Here is a 17,130-nt window from a genome sequence, read left to right as displayed (position 1 = left end):
CATACCGTGCAGGGGCCTGTCCTTCCATGATGGTTCCTCGTCTCCCTCCTCTTTCTTGGGTTTCTGCTGCCTGAGGTATTCACTGAGCACTCGGTCAGTTGGGGCCATCTTCCCAATGTATTCTTGGATGTTCGTTGTCTCATCCTGGACTGTGGTGCTGACACTCACCAGTCCCCGGCCCCCTTCCTTCCGCTTAGCGTACAGCCTCAGGGTGCTGGACTTGGGGTGAAACCCTCCATGCATGGTAAGGAGCTTGCATGCCTCCACCACCCTTGGAGGCATCTCCCATTTTGACCTCGGGACTTCCAGGTTATACTCGGCACAGTATATATATATATATATATATATATATATAAATATACACATATATATATATGTGTGTGTGTGTGTGTGTATATATATATATATATATATATATATATATATATATATATACATACTGTGCCGAGTATAACCTGGAAGTCCCGAGGTCAAAATGGGAGATGCCTCCAAGGGTGGTGGAGAATGACCGAGCTAAGATCCTGTGGGACTTCCAGATACAGACGGACAAAATGGTGGTGGCTAACCAACCGGACATAGTGGTGGTAGACAAACAGAAGAAGACGGCCGTAGTGATCGATGTAGCGGTTCCGAATGACAGCAATATCAGGAAGAAGGAACACGAGAAGCTGGAGAAATACCAAGGGCTCAGAGAAGAGCTCGAGAGGATGTGGAGGGTGAAGGTAACGGTGGTCCCCGTGGTAATCGGAGCACTAGGTGCGGTGACTCCCAAGCTAGGCGAGTGGCTCCAGCAGATCCCGGGAACAACATCAGAGATCTCTGTCCAGAAGAGCGCAGTCCTGGGAACAGCTAAGATACTGCGCAGGACCCTCAAGCTCCCAGGCCTCTGGTAGAGGACCCGAGCTTGAAGGATAAACCGCCCGCAGGGGCGTGCTGGGTGTTTTTTTTTTTTTTTTTTATATATACACACACACACACACACACACACACACACACACACACACACACATATATAATATATATTATATATATATATATATATTATATATATATATATATATATATATATATATACATATATATATATATATATTAGGGGTGCAACGATATTCGTATCGATATTGAACCGTTCGATACAGTGCTTTCGGTTCGGTACGCATATGTATCGAACAATACAACATTTGTAATTTATTTTATCAACTTTCCTTCTGACGATGCTGTCTGTGTTGAGCGCTCAGTGAATCTGCGTTCGACTACTCCGCCTAGGCTGCACTGTCGAGCGCAGATTCACTGAGCGCTCAACACAGACAGCATAGTCAGAAGGAAGAGCGCAGGGCAAGCTAACAAGACAGAAGTTAAGCTCTCCTTGCAACATTCAGATCTGGCGTTTGGAATTATTTTGGTTTTCATGTGACGTATGACCCTGAAGGTAAGCGAGTCATGGACTAAAGTAAAACAGTATGTTGGATGTGCCATGCAATGCTCAATTACATGGGTGGGAACTAGTGTGTTAGCGCAGTTAGCTCGTTAACGTGTTGGCCGTCTAGCCCCATGCACGGGGCGATCGGCGGTAGCTCGTTAACGGAGATTTGCCGTGTTGTGGCGTTAAGGTCATTTCAACGAGATCAACCTGAAAGCACTAGTGGGAACACAACGAATATTACTGCACATTTACGCCGACATCATCCTAGTGCAAAGACAAAAACAACAAGCATGCTACTAACTTTAGCCGAGTCATTTAGACAGCTGTTAGCACATGATTCTCCTTATGCTGCTGAGAATATAGCCCAGAAGAAGCGGATAGTATAGCTTTTATTTTGGAAAGAGACATTTCTCTGTAATAAACTCTCTTTTCCAAAGATGAGTGATTCCTCAATCAGATACAGGGCTTGCAATATCACTAGCCCGACGTCCTGGAGCTAGCGATTTTTCCAGTCGGGCTACCAAAATCTATCTCTGCCCTGCCCGTCGGGCTATTGTAGGAAGGAAAAATATATGTCAATGCTTTTGCATTCTTTCAGAAATGTAGCTGGGTAATTATGTCATTGGCATCGGTGAGCCACTGTCAATATGTGACATATTGTAATCGCGTTTGAATTTGCGCTTGTTTTTTTTGCTTTCACTTTGCAATCGTGCGAACTGTGTATAGAGAGCGACAGCACTGATCTGTGAGTGATGATAATTTGTGCACCAATTCCTCTGACATCGTCTTATTAATCGTTAGCTTACTATGCAAACATGACAAGTGAAATCTCCCGCAGCAAGCTTAAACATGTGAGAGGTTGATCGCGCAGAGAATCGCTGAGCTTATGTGAGTGCGTGTGTAAAAGCAGCAGCATATATATTTTAGTTCTGCTGAGCCAAATAAGAGAGGTCAGGGTGAAGAAGTGACAGCCAAAGAAAAGCTTACCACAAAACGGAGAAGTTATGACAAATCAGACTATAAGGCAAAAAGAAAGTGCAGCTTTATGGTTTCATGGACAAAAGAATTTCTGTGGCTGCAATATGACGAGCTAAATAACCAGGGCTGCACATAAGTGGTCCGCAGGTGCGCACTCGCTGTCAAAATAAAAAACACGCACAAGGGTTAGGGTTAAATTTAAAAACTGTACTTTTGAGTTAAAATATATATTTATAATTTTAATAAATGACAGATTAAAAAGGCATGAACATTTTTTTGTATCGAAAAAATATCGAACCGTGACACCAAAGTATCGAACCGAACCGAACCGTGAATTTTGTGTATCGTTGCACCCCTAATATATATATATATATATATATACACACATATATATATATATATATATATACACACATATATGTGTGTGTGTGTGTGCGTAGTGGTTAGACTACACGCCTTTGGAACAGAGGATCGCAAGTTCGATTCCTGCCTGGGGCGTCTGTATCCAGTAAGGGTCCTAAGGCTTGACCCCCTATGCTAAGCGAGCCTACCGCAGACATGAGCGAGACAGATAAATATGAAGGCATGCCAGCTCGGACGTCGCCCGGATCAACAAGGTCCGCGTCAGGTGTTGAGGAACCAGGGCACCCTGACGAAAAGTGGGCTACTGGAACAAGAAGGCATCGGTGGGCAAGAGACGAAAACAGGGTGTTGTTGGAATGCTACTACGCAAGTAACCCCGGCGGAAGGGGCTACATGAATAGGATGAGGGACCTATGGATTCTTCGATACCCAACATCCATAATGACGGCGAAACAACTAGTAGCTCAGTGTTCCAACATTCGAAAGAAGGGACTGCTCTCACAGCTAGAGATTGACGAGGTACAACACAAATGCTACGGCAAGGAGGAGTCAGGACGCCAGGTCAGGGGGGAGATATCATCACCCCCACCCGAGATTGGGTACATAGCCCCAAGTGCAATAGGAGAAGGATCATTGAGTGCGAGAGGAACTGACCTGAAAAATAGGATCATGGCCAAGCTTGAAACCTGGATCCCCCGTAGCCGGTTACCAAGATTACGTGAAGTACCCTCAGAAGGTCTGCTAGATGATGTTAATGCAGCACTACGGACAATACCTACAACCACGATTACCGACACTAACAAGCTGATCTACAATACAGCAGCAGTGATCAGTGAGATGCTTGGCTACAAGTTGAACAGCCACAAGGGGCAGTACCCTCCATAGAGAAGGAGGCTAGAGGGCAAGATCAAAGTAGCACGGAGGGAGGTTAGCCAACTAACGGAGGTGCAGAAAGGTGCGACAAAGAAGGTGCATAAGAAATACAGCAAGCTGTCCATACCTGAGGCCCTGGAAACTGCCAAGCAAAGACTCACAGCCTTGGCCAGCCGCTTGAGGAGGTACACCAGAGAGATAGAAGGCAGGAGAATAAACCAGCTGTTCTCCACAGAACCAGCAAAGGTGTACTCTCAGTGGCAAGGGAACAATAATAATAAGAGAACAGCACCACCAAGGCTGGAGACGGAGCAATACTGGAAGAGCATATGGGAGAAGGACGCAACCCATAACGACAATGCTCAGTGGCTAGTGGATCTGAGGGCAGACCATAGCGACCTCCCTGAACAGGGTCCAGTAACCATCACAGTGGCAGATATCCAAGAAAGGGTCTCCAGTATGAAGAGTTGGACAGCACCTAGGGCCCGACATGGTTCACGCCTACTGGCTAAAGAAGCTGACTGCACTCCACGAGCGTCTGGCAGCACAAATGAACCAGCTGCTAGTTAACGAGAGACACCCGGAATGGCTAACCGAAGGACCCCAAGAAGGGACCGGTCCCCTCCAACTACCGACCAATAACCTGCCTCAGTACTACATGGAAGCTCCTGTCAGGCATCATATCGGCTAAGATGAACAGGCACATGGGTCAATACATGAGCGGGACACAGAAAGGAATTGGCAAGAATACCAGAGGCGCAAAACACCAGCTACTGGTAGACAGAACAGTCAGCCGAGACTGCAAGACCAGACTGACCAACCTGTGCACTGCCTGGATTGATTACAAGAAGGCCTATGACTCAATGCCCCACAGCTGGATACTGGAATGCCTAGAATTGTACAAGATCAATGGGACCCTAAGAGCCTTCATCAGGAACTCAATGGGGATGTGGCATACAACACTAGAGGCCAACTCCAAGCCCATAGCACAAGTCACCATCAAGTGCGGGATCTACCAAGGAGATGCTCTGTCCCCACTGCTGTTCTGCATAGGCCTGAACCCCCTCAGTGAGATCATTAACAAGACTGGCTACGGATACCGACTACGGAACGGAGCAGTTGTCAGCCACCTCCTGTACATGGATGACATCAAGCTGTTTGCCAAGAGTGAACGAGACATCGATTCACTGATCCACACTACCAGGCTATACAGCAATGACATTGGAATGTCGTTCGGACTGGAGAAGTGTAGTCGGATGGTAACAAAGAGAGGGAAGGTAGTCAGAACTGAGGGGATTGAACTACCAGAAGGCAACATTGCAGACATAGAGGACAGTTACAAGTACCTGGGGATCCCACAGGCGAATGGGAACAATGAAGAGGCCGCTAGAAAAGCTGCAACCACCAAGTACCTGCAGAGGGTCAGGCAAGTCCTAAGGAGTCAGCTGAATGGTAAGAACAAGATCCGGGCCATCAACACGTACGCCCTGCCCGCGATCAGGTACCCTGCTGGGGTAATAGGCTGGCCAAAGGAGGAGATAGAAGCCACTGACATAAAGACAAGAAAGCTCCTTACCATGCATGGAGGGTTTCACCCCAAGTCCAGCACCCTGAGGCTGTACGCTAAGCGGAAGGAAGGGGGCCGGGGACTGGTGAGTGTCAGCACCACAGTCCAGGATGAGACAACGAACATCCAAGAATACATTGGGAAGATGGCCCCAACTGACCGAGTGCTCAGTGAATACCTCAGGCAGCAGAAACCCAAAAAAGAGGAGGGAGACGAGGAACCATCATGGAAGGACAAGCCCCTGCACGGTATGTACCACCGGCAGATAGAGGAGGTGGCTGATATCCAGAAATCCTACCAGTGGCTGGACAAAGCTGGACTGAAAGACAGCACAGAGGCACTAATCATGGCAGCACAAGAACAAGCTCTGAGTACAAGATCCATAGAGGCTGGGGTCTATCACACCAGGCAAGACCCCAGGTGCAGGCTGTGTAAAGATGCCCCAGAGACAATCCAGCACATAACAGCAGGGTGCAAGATGCTAGCAGGCAAGGCATACATGGAACGCCATAACCAAGTGGCCGGCATAGTGTACAGGAACATCTGTGCCGAGTATAACCTGGAAGTCCCGAGGTCAAAATGGGAGATGCCCCCAAGGGTGGTGGAGAATGACCGAGCTAAGATCCTGTGGGACTTCCAGATACAGGTGGACAAAATGGTGGTGGCTAACCAACCGGACATAGTAGTGGTAGACAAACAGAAGAAGACGGCTGTAGTGATCGATGTAGCGGTTCTGAATGACAGCAATATCAGGAAGAAGGAACACGAGAAGCTGGAGAAATACCAAGGGCTCAGAGAAGAGCTCGAGAGGATGTGGAGGGTGAAGGTAACGGTGGTCCCCGTGGTAATCGGAGCACTAGGTGCGGTGACTCCCAAGCTAGGCGAGTGGCTCCAGCAGATCCCGGGAACAACATCGGAGATCTCTGTCCAGAAGAGCGCAGTCCTGGGAACAGGATATATATCTATCTATATATATATGTATATATATATATATATATATATATATATATATATATATATATATGTACATATGTATATATATGTTTATATATACATATATGTTTATTGTTCTGGATTCTTCATCTTGAAGAGTAGAGTATAGAACAGCTTGCAATCACACTTTCCCTAACCCTGACAAACAAGCACAGTTGCGAAAACATCTTGACCAAACATCTTGGGTTGGTCTTCTGTCCAAAGAACATTGGTCCAGAAGTCTTGTGATTTACTCAGATGCAACTTTGCAAACCCAAGCTGTGCTGCCATGTTTGTTTCAGAGAGAAGAGAATTTCCCTTGACAAGCCATGCATGTTGAGAAGTTTTAACATGCTAATTGAGGCCTGTAGAGTCTGAGATAGAGCTCTTGGGTTTTTGCAGTTTCTCTATTAGACATTCTGACCTCGGGGTGAAAAGTTTCTTTTTCACGTGACTCAAAGTGTTAATTCGATTTATGTCAAAAAGACTTTTCAAAAATATTACTCCTATTACTACTGCCCCAGAACACTGCCAACAATGACCCTGAAAACTAACAGCTGATAGATCAGTGTTCCATAGCAAGCTATCTCGCCTTTGCTTTGACAAAATGAAAGCTAGTTTCTAAACTGGATGTACTAACAAGTCTCTCAGTTTTTTGACAGCTACTAGCATAACATAGATTCAAGGATTACATGCAAAAACACTTCTTTAAACCCTCATATATACAAGTAGACAATACAGAAATGCATAGGCTTATTTGTTCTTCTGAACATTTTCCTTGCACTTTCCTGACTTGGTTGTTTTTTGTCTCTTTGGAGAGAGGAGCTCAGTTTTCATAGCTTGAAACCAAAGACAGTGTGAAAGATGGATGTCGTAAGGTTGATGCTACCCATTGCTTTCATGAATCTCAGTCACCAAAACTTTTTGGATGGTCAGTACCACACAACACAAGCGTCTACACTGTGAACAGACTCAGTTCAACAACTTGAAATAGTGGATGAAGCCTAGCAAACTACAATCAGCTCCATGTGTCTGTGTGGGATGTGTGTCCATTAATGTGTCCACACGCCTAACTCAACTATCCAAGTGGATGACTTATAAAAATATATAAATAACCCCACGTAGAGTAATCACGAATGACAAAACTAATCATAGAAGACAGGCTGTAGATGTCCTTTTTAATGCTGTAAAGTTGGACATTTTAATGCGTAACACAATAGGGATTAACTGTTTGGAGGCAGCCTCGAGTGGTCACTAGAGGAACTGCAGTTTCTGCCACTTATCTTTTGGCTCCCTTTCAGCTCTGGAGGTTGCCTGTTGCTTGAAACAGATGGAAAGTGGCAGTCGTGTACTGACGTTCTATGTTCAGGATATTTAAATTATGTTTTGCCCTCCAGAGCTTTGCACTGGTAACATGACTGACTGTTAAGAATGCAGTTTATCTCCCTGGTGCTATCACCCTCTCCATTATGCCAACATCTTCTTCAAAATCAAATGCCAAGAGTAGTAGGAGTCCACTGACCAGTGAGTGACAGTGACTTTCTTACACAATTAAATACAACCACACAGAGTCTTAGTATGGCTGCAAACTTATTCCTGGTGCTTTATTCTTATTACCTGTCATATCCTTAACTTATTCAGGACTCAAGTTTTTCATATAAGATGCATTTTCACTTTCATTTTCTTATTTGCTCCTACAGTGTTGCTACTTTACCACATATTTACGTGTTTTGCTTTTGTGATTTATTTGTGTGAGTGCCCGTTATGAATCACTACCCATTACTCAACCTCTGCTCGCCTGTATGAGAGCCTGTTTATCAGCCCCTCCCTGCGCCTTGCAATTTCAGCCTGTAGAAGACAACATAGCTGAGACTGGTGCCATTTGAGTGAAATATATCCACTGTGATCTTTTGGTACTCAGGAAAGCCACTGGCACCCCACCCACTTGCAACGCATCCTCCTGGGACTGGTTGCCTGGCAACACTGGCTGATTGGGTTAGCAGGGTTAAGAAAGGGTCTGGCACGGGCCAAAGGAATCAGATCACTCCCATTGATCATCCTCTCTCTGCGCTCCGCTGAGAGCTGAGGCCGCAGCCATGAAAATCAAAGCCCTGCCTTCATGTCTGAGAGGGGGTTATTACGCACACAGGGGAGCCGAGAGAGACACAGCAGGCTTTGTGTGGTCGCACAGTCTAACATCCCATAACGCGCAAGGCGGTGTCCTGCTGCAACTACTCACTGTCGCAAGTGATGTGATTGTAATTGATGCCCTTTAAAGAGATTTCAGACAATACAGAGGGCCGGTCTGGAGAGCGGGGGACGTGCAGACAAGCCTTCAATCTATAGAAAAGGTCCTTCTCTCTTCTGCCCTATTATCAGGTATTATGAAATATGGGGATCTATTTAAGGTCATTAGCTGGAATTGAGACAGACACACAAGTTTTAAAGGGTGTCACTTGTGAGGAAAAGACGAGAGATGAGGGCTACAGGGTGGGTGGTGGTATTCCAAATGCCATCGGCTGCTCCAACAACGCAGGAGTCTCAGCGGGAGGGAGACACACTGGGCTGATAGAGATTCACATCGTACTATTTTTATCATTCATGCATGTAGTGGTTATAGTGATAGTCACCACATAGATCATAAACATGGGCATTTTGTAGATTTACAGTAGCATCCTGCTGACGCCTTTATTAAAGTTTACCGGAAACAACAGACGTCTTTCGCAGCAGATATTGAAAACTTTAACAACTCAAACTGCACTTTGCAAAGCTCAGAAAAAGTGTTAGGACCTAAACAAGGTCTACATTTGGCCAGGAAGGGGTACTGAAGATAAACTGTGAAGTCCACATCTGCTAACATGTATAGCTACTGGAAAATGTGAGCAAGTATTGGAAGAGTTGTTAGCAATGTTTAACCAAAAGCACTGGTCCATATACATTCTAATGATACACTGTGTGAATATATATGCATATCAAATGCCATATAATTGTGCAAATTTTATGTCGGAGTCTCATTTTGGGTTTTTTTTTATAGTCTTTTACAGATTGAAAATTATTGCATCACCCTGGCCTGCAGCTATTTCGAGGATTCCTTCACCTTTATGTTACAAGGAAGAAGATTTTTAGGGATATAAAAGGAAGCACCTCCCATATAGGTTTGGACATTTCATTTTTTTTAAAAACATGTGGATGTATGCATGTACCCCGTACTTTCTGTTCAAAACCAGCCCACACCAGTTCTTCCTTTCACAGAGTGCCAGTACCAGTGTTCAGACAGCCCAACTGTTCCACCAGTCCTGCAGGCCTTTGGTCGCAACTGCTGAAGTCCCAGAGAGGTGTAAAGTGCAGCGAAGCAGTGTGTGGCGCAGGCTGGGTGATCCCTCCCACGTCTCTTTACTCATGCTCTCCCAAGGGGAGGTAGTCACCCGGCCAACTGGTGTCACAGTTCCTCCGCCAAACTGACTGAGTCACGGTGAAAATGGGGCAGAGACTTGGATCTTTTGGTCTCCCTTTCACCAGCTTTCCTTTGTTTCTGCAGTTTGGTGGGGTTTTTCACAACAAAATTAAACCCACTGTTGATAAAGAAGCAATGTCTGTTTCCTATTTTGGTTATTCCAACATAAATTCCACTCTTTGGTTCATTTGCATGATGTCGTTTTGTCTTATCTGGCTATGTGCAGTTTATTTGATATTTCATGCTGTTAATATTTCGCCATTGTTCTTTGACCAGATTTTTTTTCTTTTAATTTGTATGTCCTTTCTCATGTACCGTAACATCCCTTCAAAACTGTCGAGCGGATAGTCTCTTTCCTTTGAAAGAATGTGGTGATTTAGGTTTTCATCACTAGTTAGCGTCCTCTCAAACGTTATGAGTTCTGTTGATACTGGCTTCAAAGATTAGACGAAATTTTTTGTTGTTTACAAAAATTTATTCATACAAATCTTACAACACGTTTTTTTTTTTTAAACATTTATTGACTTGACCCTTGCAGACGGCCATTCGAAGAAGTAGTCTAATATTCACTTTCCACACAGTAAATATATATATATATATATTTATATATATATCTTTGAAGATTATTTCATTTTCGTAAGGCTATTGGCGCTTTGAATTACCATACATATAATGTTTTATGGAGTGCGGAAAACTGCTTCTTCGCTTTATTTTCACAAAAATCCACATCTAGTGCTCTAAACACAAAGTACAAAAAGAAAGCAGCGCAAGCAACAGTGCTTGACGTCTAAGATGAATGATGCTTAAGACTATATCAAACATCTGTGCAACACAAAAACAACAGCAACAACAACAACAACAAAAGGGTGAAATGTAAGCTGATGATGTGCAGCATTGTAGGGCCACTAAATAGCCATCTAGGATTCATGGCGATTTTAAAGTCGATGCAAGGCACCACAGCCGCAAACTGCTTCCTGCGTCACAAACCCTAGAGGGGAATGCAAAATTAAAGAAAGATTGATACAGTAAACACAAATTGGAAACGTTTACCCTGCTGTTATTCTTTCCTAACACATTTGGTAAGAAGTGTGCAGATTGTAGGGGCGGCGGGGGACCACTAAGACTTTGAGTTTTTGGTCTAACCATGCTGGTTGTATAAACTTGCCCTGATCCCTTTCAAAATCAGCATGTTCTTTGTCATTTGACCCACCCCTGCTTCCCTTACTTCAGTTCTCTTTGTGTGTTTCTAACCCTGCTTACATCATATCCTCACTCTCTTTTTTTTTAATATAATCAATCATTGTGGCTTTTGCCGTATAAAGATACTAGAAAATGAATCGTCCACAGTTATTTTTTCTCGCACACAATTCAACAGTAGATTACAAAAATCTCCCTTGCCTAAGTAACAAACCCATAAAGTATGACATTAGATTGGGAAACTCTCGCCAGTGCATTCAGAGAGGACATACAGCTTTGTGTAGAAATGTGAGGGGAAAGTGAAGAGAAAAGAACACAAAACAACATCCAGAAATGAAAGGCGTGTATGTTTGTAGTAGTCAGAAAGCAAGCAAAACCATCTAGTTGGAGTCGTCTGCACAGATGCGGTGGCTAGTGCAATTACTTTAATCATGCAATCTACTGTAGTTTTTACATCGGTTCACATGACAGAGAATGGAAGCACAATAGACCCAGAAGGTTCAAACACAAAGCTTCAAACTGCCTTGTTATGTCTCTCACAAAGAACAAACTGATGAATAAGTTACCATGTAACAAGTATCATTTCTTTTTTTTTTTTTTCTTTTAAATTTGCCTGATGGTGCTTGAGATGTTCGTGATACTTATTAAATGGGCAGAGAGGCGTGAGAAAACCTTTAGCAGGATAAGAGGTTTCCAAAACACAGAATCCAGAAAACACAAGATTGGCACTTTACACGAGTCAAAGGTATGTGTGTGTGTGTGTGTGTGTGTGTGTGTGTGTGTGTGTGTGTGTGTGTGTGTGTGTGTGTGTGTGTGTGTGTGTGTGTGTGTGTGTGCTCACTTTGTAAACACCAAGGAAGAAAAAGGGCAAGAAAAACCTCAAAAGTACTCTGGTCTTCATCTCAGATTTGGAGGCTTTTATTTTGACAAGCCTCTCAAATTTACTTAAACAAAACTGGCATTTTTTCCAGCCAACTAAAATTACTTTTTTTCCATCTCTCCACACTTTTTTGTGGATAGATGGGTTAATTAAAAGTAAAAATCTGTGAGAGTCTAGAGAGACAGGAGCACAGATGAGGTGGAAGAAGAGGTTGAGTTTTGAGTGTTTGAAACGAGAGCTGAAGGTGAGGAGGGGAAAAAAGGAGGGGCGTAAGAAGCCCCTTGCAAGGACACGGCCTCAGGAAAGAGCCTGAAACTCACCGGGATTTCGGGAGAGAACTGTTTCAGCCATTCTCCCAAAAAAGCCTCAAACTCATCCCCGTCCGGGAGGGCATCAAAGTCTATTTCTTGTAGGATATGGTGAAAACCTATGTCTTCAAGGCTGTTGTGAATAAAGAGAACTAAACTCTTAATGTCACGTCACAAAAAGCAGCATTCAATACATTGATTGTCTTTTAAACTATTTATTTTCCTCACATTCATGTCTCTTTGCTAATTTTTTAAAAGACAGGGCTGTTGGAGCATATGAGTCACGTCAGACAACTGTGTCCCCTCAATAAATTAGCCTAAAATAAGTAAATCAATGAATACAGAAATAGAGGCTAAATTTTCTTAAATCAACAACAACAAAACAAACAAACAAACAAAGAAAAATTGGTCCACAAAGTAGATATGTGCGTTCTCAAGTGCTTTAAGTACAAAATAAAAAACAATATTATTATCAAAATATTCATTTTAATGGCTTACTTCATACATAAATACATGTTTAAGAACACAAAAGCGATCCACTGATTGGTCAGATTTCAAAATGACTTCATCTGGGGCTGCACACACTTTGATTTTGTTTTTTTTTTGTTTTTGTTTTTGTTTTGTTTTTCAGGAGAGGAGGAGGAAGATGCTACAAATATGCCAGCCGCCGTCCTTTGTTTCTAATTCTCTGTCTATACCTTTTCCCAAGGACCGCCGCCAGGTATTTCTTGACTGCCATTTGCTTTCTGTAGCGGCTGTAGCTGTCTGTGAAGATCCCATCTGAGTGTCGCTTGGAGAGGGGCTCTGAGCTGTCATCCAACATTTTCCCCCCGCTGTGGGAGAGACGAGAGGCGGGTCTCACTACCAGCACACGGATACATGATGCATTCACAAGACCCACCCACGCAACCCACCCATATGTACAGCCTGTGGTGCTAAATCTATTTTGTTTGTGTTTTTCCTTAAAAAGGAAAATCATTGGATAACCACATTCCTCCTTTTTGATCACCAGCCAGGAGAGCTGTGGATACACTCACTCTGCATCCTCAGTTTAAAACATTTGTTGGAGATTTACTGACAAAAACAGGCAGCATGGTAGTGAGCACAAGAATGATCTCACAAAGGCTTTTTCCACACTGATTCATGTTCCCTCTGCTTAACTTTTAACCCACCCCTTCACTATTTTTCATGCCTGCACTGAGATGTGATGGGCCTGCTCATAAGGCTATAGAGGAACTGCAACCCCCTCCATCACCCCCCACCCCTCCTTCCACCGGGAACCACTGGGACTCAGTCCCCATAAATAATTCATTTGGAGATAAATTTAAACTTGTGCGGCTTAATTCTTCCCTTTGCGCCTTTAGATTGCAGCCAGCTCAGAAAATGACACTTCCCAAATCAATCAAGTGCCCATTTGTGTTCCCCCTGACGATTTTTTATAGCATTAATAAAGGCTGATTCAGAGGGCGAGGGCGATTTATTTAGCAGCACGCTGGGAGATAATGGGACCACAGACATATACAATACGTATAACAGCGTGAATTATGAGTTTTTAAAGAAAACCAACGGGGGAAAAACGCACATAGGACAGACCACATTTAATATAAGAAAAGAAGAGGTGACAACCAAGAAGAAGCTCTTACCCTACACGTTTTGCCATCAGAGAATGAAGGTATTTCCTTGCTGATAACTGACCCAGCGCTTTCCTGTAGGCTTTATTAAACATGCCGTCTGCATGTCTTTCCGTTCTGGGATGATAGATAGCCACACAGTAAAATCACCACACAATGTCAAGTCGCTACACTGCAAAAATATCCACCTTAAATCGATTATTTAGGCCTAAAACGGGCTTTTTTTTAAACCTCCCTCCACCCTTTAAGTAAAAACTCTACGAGTCACTATGAGATCATTTCCTTTGTGATTTACAGTGAATCCGTAAAAAGCATTATTTTCCCCAAGACATTCCTCTTGCTTCAAAATAACTAATTTTTTTTAGCTTATTTAAAGAAAAACAAGCTTTTGAGTCTTCACGGGAGATAAATTCAGCGCATCCTGACGCAGAGAGACGTTGCTGATTTTTCCCCCCACCCTTTTTCTTGGAAAGTGAAGATATTCATCATCATCTCTATTCTTTCATTAAATTTTAATGACTTTAATCAATGACTTTTCCCTCGTTTCAAAGCAGACTGTTTTTTTTTTGTTTTTGTTAAAGCTTCAAAACAAAAAAAATGATTAAAATAAAACCTTCGTGTTTGAAGTTGCAAAATCTCGACAATACATTGATTAACACGTAACATACACATACATGGACATAAATAGGGACTGTACGGCGATGAGATGTTCAACATGGATGTCTGCAACGTTGAGCGAGAGAGAGAGAGAAAAGAGAGAAGGGGTGGGGGGGAGTTTTTCGTAGCCGATATGAAAGTCACCTTTTTTCCGGAGGGTAGTACAAAGTGTAGACGTCGTCAGCGACAGACGGAGCGCTCCTCGCCTCAATTTGATCTCTGTCGTAATCCAGGGACGGCAAGGAATTGCCGTCCTCATCATAAACATCGCCATCAAGTCTGAATAAAAGTAAGAATGGACAGTTTTTCCCAGTTTCTCTTCACATCTGCACTTCATGTAGCATATTAGTCGCATATTCACATGAAATTCTAACTCAGAAAGAAGATCAGACATCAGGAGTTTCAGGAACTCTTTTCACAACATTTGTTTTTAAAATGTTGGAATTATAAGGATTAGTCACACGAAATTCTCTTAACTAATTGGGATTTAAACTTGTTTAAACCCAGTAAACTCGTTTCTATTAATCATTCAATCACATACATCCGGTGTATTAATGGCTGCAGGTCAGGTTGAGACGCCGTAGTTCACTGCCTCAGTAGCTTAAATTTCATTACCGCCGCTCCCTGGTGAATGTTTCTCAGCCCTATGGATTGGCTGTCAGATGATGTTATCCAGTAATCCAATCGGCTATTATACTCCCAGACATAACTAACTCTAAAGCAGATAAGCTCGTTAGCCTGTGCCCTGCGGGTGCTCGGTGCCCACCAGGAGCTGCACATGAACGACAAATCAGCGACTGAAAAGGGAAACTTAAAGACGGATAAGAGCATACATACCTAAGACTGGGAAAGCTAAGCCCCACAGGTGAGCTGTTGACGCTGTAATGCATTATGATTCCATAGATGAATAGTGCTAAAGTCGCTTTACTAGACATTGTCCTGCTGCAAAAGAAAAAAAAAAGCGGCATCAAGTCAGGCAACAGTTAAACGAATCTACTCACAGCACAGTTCTACGATCAGGTAGGTTCACTTTAGCTGCTTTCACACCACACCTGAGTTTCAAAGCAAACAGACAACCACACACCAGGACTTTCATCTAAACTCGCCTCACTTTTACCCAGAATAAAAAGAAAGAAAAGAAGAAGAAAAAACTCCCCAAAAGTGGCTCCTCTTACCAGTTGCGAGACGCTGGACGCGATCCGCTGAAAACCTCAACTGGGAGAGTGAGATAGGATCTCTATCTCAGTCTCTCTCTCTCACACACACACACTCTCTCTCCCTTCCTCCTCTCTTCCTCTGTTACTCAGCGAAGAGCTTCTTCGGTGCCCTTGTGCTTGGTCGGAGTGTGCGTAGCCCGCTGTGCACCTGCGGCTCAGTTTCGGGGAGTTTCTAAGCGGACTCGGTCGCGGTGGAGAAGAAAAGCGGCAAACATTTGTCTGCAGAAAACTTTCCTGCGTCCTGCGAACTGTACTCCCTTTGGGTTTTTTTATGCATAATTCCGAAAGCATGCCTTTTTCACTTGTCACGTAGGGAAGGGGGGGGAAGGGGGGAGTGGTGGGGGTAGGTGGGCGGCTGCGTCATCCCCCCCACCCACCTCACCAGTCCCATTAGAGTACATCACTCTTTCGCGTCAATGAAAGACCCCCCCCCCCCCCCCCCCCAGCCACGCCATAAAAAAAGAAGTTTGAATTCAAACATTATAATTCATTAAACAGTGAATTAATGTCAATATTTGACGTCATGCCATAAATAGGATCACATGACGGGCCTTGTGGAGGTGGAGGTGGTGGGGAGCTGTCCAGTGCTGAAGTTTGTGTTGGGGGTGCTGAAATATGACAGTCATGCTTTCTTCTAGAAAAAAAATGGATCGTTTCTCTAGAGGCAACAAAGAGATGTTTCAAGGACTTAAAAAGCTGCTATGTGCTAATCGTTTTTCCTTCCTGTTTTTCAAATGTCCGCCTCTGCAGAGGAGATGAGGCTCAGTTACACAACCACATATCTAAGTATTGTTCAGAGCCTGAACGTGAACTTGCTGAAGGATCCATACTGAATGGACGTTTTGGGTTGTACTCATAATTTTAGTTTTTTGCCCCACAATCTGACCTCTACAGAATAATAGCACACTTCTATAGATAGATAGATAGATTTTTGTGACAGTGTTTCTTATTTTTACTCATAAACTTTCTAAAGGGGGTTATTTAACACATATTACAGATAATCAATTGGAAGTTTCCTCAACCACAAATAAACCACTGGTGCAAAGACACGGGATATCTGAAAACTTACAATTCAGGGACCCTTAATGACAACTTGGGGTTTCACTGATCAGCAAAACTGTGTACTATGAGCACTTTTTATACATGTTACATTAAGTTTCATTAACTATTGTCTTTGGGAGCTATCCGGTGCTGAAATATGGCTTCACGACTCTGTTGAGAAAGCTACCTAACTGCACAGAAAATGATGCTTAACTCTTTACTTATTTCACTTTGCACTCACAATATCAGACATTTTAATAAGCATTTGAGTCAGAGTCACATTGTTGAAGCAGAGCTTTGGCTTTGCTTGATACAGTTACTTGAAATTGTTTAAGTCATAAGTGAAAAACCTGATTGTGGAGAGAAAATAAACTGCTTATATTCTCCACTTAAAAATATAATTACAAAACAACAATATTGATGCAACACCATACTGTTGAAGCTTGTCAGCGTGGAGCTACTCTGTGTAAAGGAATTTGGTTGAGTGGTTCTCAGCCTAGAGGAAAAGACACTCCAAAAGGTCAGAAGATAATGAGGCAGGAAAGAAGAAAATACAGAGTTCTGCTCTG

At 43.3% G+C, this 17,130-nt stretch overlaps 1 protein-coding gene across 4 annotated transcripts; it reads right to left on the bottom strand.

Moving 5' to 3' along the window:
* Positions 1-10,146: 10,146 nt before the first annotated feature.
* LOC120741139 (glucagon family neuropeptides-like) lies at positions 10,147-15,796 on the bottom strand. 4 transcript variants are annotated; one of them, XM_040043834.1, is made up of 7 exons: positions 15,479-15,795; positions 15,141-15,245; positions 14,448-14,582; positions 13,659-13,763; positions 12,714-12,848; positions 12,028-12,148; positions 10,147-10,618 (listed from the first exon to the last, which is right to left on the bottom strand). In XM_040043834.1, the coding sequence occupies exons 2-7, from the start codon at positions 15,236-15,238 to the stop codon at positions 10,610-10,612; spliced, it is 603 nt and encodes a 200-aa protein (XP_039899768.1). In that variant the 5' UTR covers positions 15,239-15,245; positions 15,479-15,795; the 3' UTR covers positions 10,147-10,609. The 4 variants fall into 4 exon arrangements, with proteins under 4 accessions (XP_039899768.1, XP_039899766.1, XP_039899767.1 ...); XM_040043832.1 differs by having other exon boundaries at positions 10,147-12,148; positions 15,479-15,796; XM_040043833.1 differs by lacking the exon at positions 13,659-13,763 and having other exon boundaries at positions 10,147-12,148; positions 15,479-15,796.
* Between the last annotated feature and the right edge of the window lie 1,334 nt (positions 15,797-17,130).

Source organism: Simochromis diagramma, unplaced genomic scaffold, assembly GCF_900408965.1.
Source record: "Simochromis diagramma unplaced genomic scaffold, fSimDia1.1 OVJJ01000602.1, whole genome shotgun sequence".
NCBI classification, from domain to species: domain Eukaryota; kingdom Metazoa; phylum Chordata; class Actinopteri; order Cichliformes; family Cichlidae; genus Simochromis; species Simochromis diagramma.
The sequence above is the reverse complement of the archived record's forward strand: the minus strand, read 5'-3'. Positions and strand labels throughout refer to the sequence as shown.

Excerpts from the sequence above, each read along its gene's own strand:
- LOC120741139 (XM_040043832.1), bottom strand. The coding sequence starts at position 15,238 with ATGTCTAGTAAAGCGACTTTAGCACTATTCATCTATGGAATCATAATG. Across the intron at positions 14,583-15,140 it reads CTTAGCTTTCCCAGTCTTAG|ACTTGATGGCGATGTTTATG; the intron begins GTATGTATGCTC and ends ACTTTTATTCAG. Across the intron at positions 12,149-12,713 it reads GCGGCGGTCCTTGGGAAAAG|CCTTGAAGACATAGGTTTTC; the intron begins GTATAGACAGAG and ends TATTCACAACAG.